Source organism: Rattus rattus, chromosome 3, assembly GCF_011064425.1.
Source record: "Rattus rattus isolate New Zealand chromosome 3, Rrattus_CSIRO_v1, whole genome shotgun sequence".
Classification (NCBI taxonomy): domain Eukaryota; kingdom Metazoa; phylum Chordata; class Mammalia; order Rodentia; family Muridae; genus Rattus; species Rattus rattus.
This window is the reverse complement of record NC_046156.1, coordinates 8,921,185-8,929,037: the sequence shown is the minus strand read 5'-3', so window position 1 is coordinate 8,929,037 and position 7,853 is coordinate 8,921,185. Positions and strand designations below refer to the sequence as shown.

Here is a 7,853-nt window from a genome sequence, read left to right as displayed (position 1 = left end):
CCCTCTTCTAAGAAGGACTGAAGCATCCAGACTTTGGTCATCCTTCTTCTTGAGCTTCATGTGGTCTGTGGATTTTATCCTGGGTAATCCGAGCTTTGTGGCCAATATCCACTTCTCAGTGAGTGTATACCATGTGTGTTTTTCTGTGATTGGGTTGCCTCACTCAAGACGATATTTTCTAGTTCCATCCATTTGCTATGAATTTCATGAAGTCATTGTTTTTGATAGCTGAGTAGTACTCCATTGTGTAGATGTACCACATTTTCTCTATCCATTCCTCTGTTGAAGGGCATCTGGGTTCTTTCCAGCTTCTATTATAAATAAGGCTGCTATGAACATAGTGGAGCATGTGTCCTTGTTATATGTTGCAGCTTTTTCAGGTATATGCCCTGGAGTGTTATAACTGGGTCCTCAGGTAGTACTAGGTCCAATTTTCTGAGGATCCTCCAGACTGATTTCCAGACTGGTTGTACCAGCTTGCAATCCCACCAACAATGAAGGAGTCATAAAACAATCCTCAACAGATACAAGAAGATTGACATAGTCCCATGTATCCTATCAGATCACCATAGGACTAAGGCTGGCCTTCAATAACAACAAAAACGACAGAAAGCCCACATAGCTATGGGAGCTGAACAACAGTCTGTGTTTTGTTCTCTGAACAGCAAGTCCAATGCAACTCTCACCATTCCTCTGTTAACCTAAACGTCTTTCTACTCGGGAGTGTGCACACGGGTTGCTGTGTTTGTCCCGACATTTTTTTCTGTTTGCCCTCTGCTCCGTTGTGGCTTTCTTCCCCTTGGAGGCTGTTGGCCACTCGTCCCTGACATGGGGAGCAGAAGTGGGGGGCCAAGGTTTGGAAGGCCAAGAATACTGACAGATTGACTTCTGGGATCAGCTCAACTTAATTTGGGGGTGGACAGGGCTATCTAGATCTTGGGGAGTGGGTGGAAATTTCCAAGGTGGGTAAACTTTATTGTTGAGGGCAGAGGCCTGGGAATGCTTCATTTGCACGAAGAGGAATTTCAAGACCCTTTTTTTTTTTCTCAGTACAACCTCCTTTATTTATTTATTTTTTTTTTTATTAACTTGAATATTTCTTATATACATTTCGAGTGTTATTCCTTTCCGGTTTCCGGCAAACATCCCCTTCCCCCTCCCCTTCCTTGTGGGTGTTCCCTCCCCACCCCTCCCCCCATTGCCCCTCCCCCAACAGTCTAGTTCACTGGGGTTCAGTCTTAGCAGGACCCAGGGCTTCCCCTTCCACTGGTGCTCTTACTAGGATATTCATTGCTACCTATGAGGTCAGAGTCCAGGGTCAGTCCATGTATAGTCTTTAGGTAGTGGCTTAGTCCCTGGAAGTTCTGGTTTTGGCATTGTTGTACATATATGGGGTCTCGAGCCCCTTCAAGCTCTTCAGTTCTTTCTCTGATTCCTTCTGGGGGGGGTCCTATTCTCAGTTCAGTGGTTTGTTCAAGACCCTTCTTAGCAGGTTTTATGTGACTTTTCCTCAGAGATTTTTGGGGGGTTACAGGCAGGAAGGGCTAATTGATCATAACACAGTACCTAATTATCATATGGTGTGAGGGGCCGAGAAGGACTTTTGTGCTGAACCATGCATCTCTTGCAGGAAGCTCCAGTGCAGGGTTATCCTCCAGATACGGTCAGGCACCTGTGTTTAGAGACATTCTCCAGAGGTCAGTGGAGAAGGGGAAACCCCACCGAGAAAGGGAATCCTCCATTTGTGTCCAGCTGGAAGAGCTATCTGGACATGGTGGACTGTGACCTGAATAGCAGGGTCTTCCAACACTTGATTAACAAATTAGTTTCAGCTTAATACTTTTCCCCTGGGAAATCTACTTTGGCTTTTAAGTGATTATACCTTCCTCTAGAAACTCTCCTGTTAGTCCGTGGCTAAAAGCCCCTGTTATCAGAGTCTAGCTCCTCTAAGTTGTGAGGTCAGAAACCTGCTCTGTTTATGTTTTCTTGTGTTTCCTGTGTCTGCCACAATGTGCAGTAAATAGCTAATGCCAACTAAATATACCTGCTGATGGGAAGGATATGTTAGCCACATTTGCTACACACATACACACACACACACACACACACACACACACACACACACATATCCATCCATCCATCCATCCATTCCTCCATCCATCCATCCATCCACCCACCCACCCATCCATCTATTCTTCCCTCCCTCTATCCATCCATCCATCCACCCACCTATCCACCAACCCATCCACCACCCACCCATGCATCCATCCATTCCTCCCTCCCTCTATCCATCCATCCATCCATCCATCCATCCATCCATCCATCCACCCACCCATTCATCCATCCATCCATCCACCCATCCACCCACCTACCTATTTGGTGTATGTGCACTCATGTGTATTGTACATGCATGTACAGGTGTGTGCACACTGGGGAGGTCAGAGGAGGACATTACAAGCCTTCTACCACTCCACCTTAATCCCCCGAGACAGTGTCTTTCATTGACTTTGGAACTCACAATTTTAGGTTAGGCCAATGGCCAATGAAGCCCTGAGATCCTCTTTTCCCCCAGTGCTGGGGTTACAGGTAGATGAGGCCCTGCTCAACTTTCTTACCTGGGTGCTAAGGTCCCCTCAACTCAGGTCCTTGTGCTTGCACAGTAAGTGATCTTACCTCCTGAGCCTTCCCCCCAACCCCACAGCCCTGGTCTTGATGCCCAAAGAGGCGAGAACTAAAGAAGAAAACAGGGTATGAAATGAGGGTCGGTGAGAAGGGAAGCAGGATCCACTCAAGTCACTGCTGAGTCTGTGAGGTCAGTCAGTCTTTATTGTCATTGTATTGGAGGACAGTAAAACAGCATAGAAAGACTGTGGCGTAATTTAGTGTGTGTGTGTGTGTGTGTGTGTGTGTGTGTTACAGGTCCATTTCCGGAAGCCAGAGGCAGGTGTTGGGTGCCATCTACCTCTTTCTGCTTTCTTGAAGCAGCATCCTGCACTGAACCCATTTTTTTCCCTTGTAGGCTGGTTGTCAACAAACCCCAGTGATCACATTTCCACTGAGTAGTCCTTTAATAGGAAGTTTGGTCCACATAGACAATGAATTGACAGCACCACACAAAAGGGAAATCGCAAAATTGTGGATCCAAATTTATCTTTTAAAAACTTTCTCCTTAAATATTGTGTCTGTTTTACAAAACAAACCTAGAAACACAGCTGAATAAATATTCTTCAGTTAGGTTGCCCCAGCCACTCCGGGAATGGAGGAAGGTGTATGCGGTGGAAAACAAAACAAAACAAAACAAAACAAAACAAAACAAAACAAAACAAAACAAAACAAAACAACAAAATAAAGCAAGAAAAGTAAACTAAAACCACTAATGGCCACCACCGTGAGAAAAAATAAACCAAACAGCAATCGGGCGCGACAGCGGCAGCGGCAGCGCGCTGCTTTACGGCACACGCCCCGCCCCTTTACTATTCGGGGCCTGAGAAGCCGGCAAACATGGCGGCCCCCTGCTTCTTTACCCTGCCAGTGGCAACCTTGGCCACCTTGGCGCTCTTGTCTCTCGGCAGCTCCGCCGCTAGTCACATCGAGGTAGGCATCGCTGTCTATTGAGAACTGATCCCCGGGAAGACCGGGTGTCGTGGCTGTGAACTCCTCAGGTGGGACGCACGGCTCCTGAGGGAAGCCGCCTGCAGTGTCTTCCCTCCCCAGGCTGGGCTGTGGACCGTCCGTCCTAAGGACAGTGACCTAATCCAGCCTTTTAGATTGCCCTGTTAAGAGTGCGAAGCATTCGGTGACGGAGGAGGGCCCGGTCCTCTGCTCCTGTGACAGGCAGGGCAATGGAAAGGGCTGTCATGGCTTTGGTGTTTTGCCCTTCGGCCCCGACCTCCTAATGGAGGCCACAGGATGGCATCTTAGCATCCTAGTGAAAGCTATTTTGCTTAGTGTCTCAAGCAAGACTTCAGCTTTGATCTGTAGATTTCAAGGTTAGCTTTTTTCTCAGTTAGCTTTTAAACTAGATAGGGCTTTTTGGAATGAAACAGTATCTTTTAGAAGTTACATTAATTGACAGTTAAGTAACATTAATTGCTTGATTATGTGTACCATAGAATGCTTGTGAGTATCAGAGGACAACATAAGGGAGTCAGTTTTCTCTACTATATGGGTTCAGGGCTTGAGCCCAGGTCCCCAGACTTGACAGTAAGAACCATTACCTACTGAGCCTAAAGTAGTTCCTAATGTATGTTTTATTATTCTGTTCATAAGGCCAAATACAATGGCTTCATAAAGAACTTGATAGCTATTATGGAATAGCCCATGAGGGGCTAGAGATGGCTCAGTGGTTAAGAGCCGGGAAGCTTTTCCACAGGACCCAGGTTTGGTTTCCAGCACCTACTGGATGGTTTACAGCTTTCTAGTACAGCAGTTTAGAGGGTCCAGTGCCTTCTTCTGACCTGTGTGGACACTAGGCATGCCCTTAGTGCACTGCATACATACATACATACATACATACATCACACACACACACACACACACACACACACACAGGCAAAGCACACAAATACATAAGTAAATCTAAAAATTCAAATAAGAAGGTCTATGAATCCCATTGTTTCCCCCTCTTTAATTCTTGGAAATTGTATGTTTCCATAAACTGTGTGTATGTGTGAATGATTTTGTCTTTATCTGACCCATAGGATCAAGCAGAACAATTCTTTAGAAGTGGACATACAAATAACTGGGCTGTTTTGGTAAGTATGCTCTTTAAACATATATCTTACTGCTCACATTGTATGAATTATGAATTAAATGTTTAAAAATAAAATTTATCCCTTAAAATAAAAATTTTGATAGAAAAAGAAAACCTTCCTCCCTCTCCCTCTATCTTTTCTCCCTTTTTGACTTCTCTCTTCCTCTTCCACTCCACTTTGTCTCTCTTTGAAGAAGGGTCTTATGTAGCCCAGACTGGTTTCAAATTCACTATGTAGCTGAGGCTGGCCTTGAACTGCTGGCGCCCTGGTCTCCACCTCTGGAGTGCTGGGTTTACAGGTGTGGACCACTATAGCAAAATCAACAACTTTTTTTTTCTTTAAACTTTATTTTAAATTGACAAGAGCTACTAATAATATTCCTTACTGTAAATTTTTCTGCCAAGTGGTGATTCATAAATAAATACATTTGGGAGGCTGTCATGACAAGAAACACTTACAAAATGTAGAATTATTTTAATGCCTGAAATGAATAATTTCATTTCTCTGTAGCACTAGTTTATAGAAAACTTTACTAATGCAGTCTTATTGATTTTTATATTTGCAAGAAATGATAATTGTAGAAAATCCAAATCATACAGGAAGGTGTAAGAGAAGAAAAGACAGATTAATTGCCTGTGTGACTTTTACCTCAGCTGAAAGGGAGAGGGAATGCTTTCACACTTCACATTCCAGAGTCAGCATTGGGGAAACAGCTCTCTCTTCACAGAGCATAGAGGTGTTTTCTGTGTTTGTGTGTTATGTATTGCTCACACTGGGACTGCCCTTAGTGTGTTCTTTTGCAGTGCCTTACCATGTCTTAGGTTCTTTCCTTATTAGTGAACACATAGGTTTCTTACGTTTTCCAAATGGCGTAAGGTTTTCTGTGTTAGGATACATTGTATCATTTAGTTCCTAGGTGTAGAGATCCTAAGTTTTCATTACTTTGTTCAGTTATGTTATATATTCTGTTTGAAATCAAGGCTCTCACTCTAGCCCAGGCTGGCCCCAGATGCACAGCAGTCCTGACCCAGCTTCCTCAAGTCTGGGATTGCCAACATGAACCACCTCACCTGCCTGGCTGTCCTTTAAATGTGTGTTTGTGAACACGACTGGTTTCCTCAGGATGGTAATTCCTGGAGTCCACGAGGAGTTGTGCACATCTTTCCCCTGGGAAGCCTGCTCTGCTCCTTCTGAACTCCGCTCTTATTTCATCAGCTCTTTCCTGTTTGATTGCTGCACACGAAATTAATGTTTGAATTGGAATTATTTCATTTTCTGAGCACAGTTTGCTTGCTGGCCTAGTTTTTTTCTCTACCTTCCATCTCCCTGTATGGTGTGAATTTATATCTTTAATAGAGTCTGGCTCATGAGTTTGTGTTTCTCATTCCCCAAATAGAATGCACATAAGTCCGCTTTTCCTGTATGTTGATCACTTTTAGTCCCAGAGTTTCATGTAATGGCATCTGATTCGGAGAAAGACTAAGTCTACTTCAGTAAAGGACACAAGTTGTAGGCTCTGTTTGAAAAAATCTGCAATTAGGTACTTATAAAGAACACGGTTCTGTTTCCCTCCCATCTCTGGAGGCTGGAAAGGGTGTGAACCTGGCACCAGCCTCTGCGTGTTGTGGGGGCCTCCTCACTGTACCATCGTCCAGCCAAGGTGAGGCAGAGAGTCTGCCAGGTCAGGTCTCGCTCCAGCCTGACGACCTTGGCCCGTCCTCATTACTGCCCAGAGACTCGACCTCCAGATGTTATCAGTGCAAGAAGTGGTAGTTAAACTTTGGACATATGAAATTTGAGGATCATTTTTAAATGATAGCAAGGGACAACTAGGAGAAAGGGGAGGGCAGGAGCAGAAACTGTCAGCATACTCACGCTGACAAAGAAAGGACGTTTGGCACAGGACTTGTAAGAGTATGGTGGGACCATAGTAGAGCAGGAGAAATATACCCAAAGTCTGACAACAGGAACCTGAGACTGATTACTTCCTCCAGGCCTTACGAGGAGCTTGCTCAGGGCTCCTCCGTAGAAGGGTGGGGTTAGCTACAGGTCACTAGGAAAGGGGCAGTTGTGGGGAAGGTCTGTGTGATTGCAATTATATTTTGACCAAGTAGAATAGGATAGTGTGGGATAACCCTGGGTATGCTTCCCACCACAAGAGACTTTATGGAGGGATTGACCAGAAGATGTTGAAGATAGGAGAGAGGTTTTCAGTGACTCCCAGTGGTGACAGTTATAGAGGCCCAGGCTAGGACACCTGCTAGAAGGAAAGGGAGGGCTCTTCCACAATCAACCCCTGAGAGCAGTTCTTAGGTGAGGACTAGATAGCAGCTGGTGTGCAGCCCCTGATTGCTAACAGTAAAGCTGTTAGCTTAGGCTACACATGAGTCAGAGTCTCCGTGGCTCCATGCTCCAGATGACAGTAAGGGTGAGAGACAGATTCCACTGCAGCAGGAGACCTCAATCAGTTGCGCGCTCTTAAACTCACGACGTTTGTCCAGAATGGCTCAGGAGAGATCGCTCACTTGGTAAAGTGGTCAAATCCCCAGAGGCCGAAAAATCTGTGCCTGCACTGGGCTCGGGTGGAGGCGAGGAGATCTTTGAAGCCAGTTTAGCCAAGTCCAGACTCAGTGAGAGGCCCTACCTCAAAGTGTAAGGTGGATGACTGAATGTAACAGCTAAAATCAATCTGACATGTGACATCTACAGGCCACACCCCCCTGCTGCACACCCATCCATGACCCATCTTCTCTCACCTCCCACCAAGAAAGGTACAAGTCCCTCATCTCGTTGTTAGCTAGGTTTTCAGAATTCCACGTTTGTTTCCCAGTTTGAGTTAATTTGCTTTAGTCTTGAGTAGAGGATGAGAGAAGAGTGAAGCCTGCCCAGGAAAAGCGGGATTCTATTTTGGCTCCTACACGTTGGGAATATACTGCTAACAATGCAAGTGACGGGACCGTGAGCCAGTCTCCCCTCACTGGAAGAGACAGTGAGGAAGGACAGGCTGCTCCTCGTCCTCATCACTGCTGTCCCATCCTGCCAGCGTTAGTTTCCCTGTGTCCTTTAGAGGGTCCCAGGGCAGCGGCCACGGTTCTACCC

General features: G+C 45.6%; 1 protein-coding gene across 1 annotated transcript in view; it reads left to right on the top strand.

Annotated features, from left to right (window-relative positions):
* The first annotated feature begins 3,484 nt into the window (after window positions 1-3,484).
* Pigk (phosphatidylinositol glycan anchor biosynthesis class K) overlaps window positions 3,485-7,853 on the top strand; it is an 82,472-nt gene continuing 78,103 nt past the window's right edge. Inside the window, exons 1-2 of the mRNA XM_032897133.1 lie at window positions 3,485-3,594; window positions 4,701-4,754. Coding sequence (XP_032753024.1) covers window positions 3,502-3,594; window positions 4,701-4,754 — 147 coding nt within the window. The 5' untranslated portion in view covers window positions 3,485-3,501. The remainder of the gene's footprint in view (window positions 3,595-4,700; window positions 4,755-7,853) is intronic.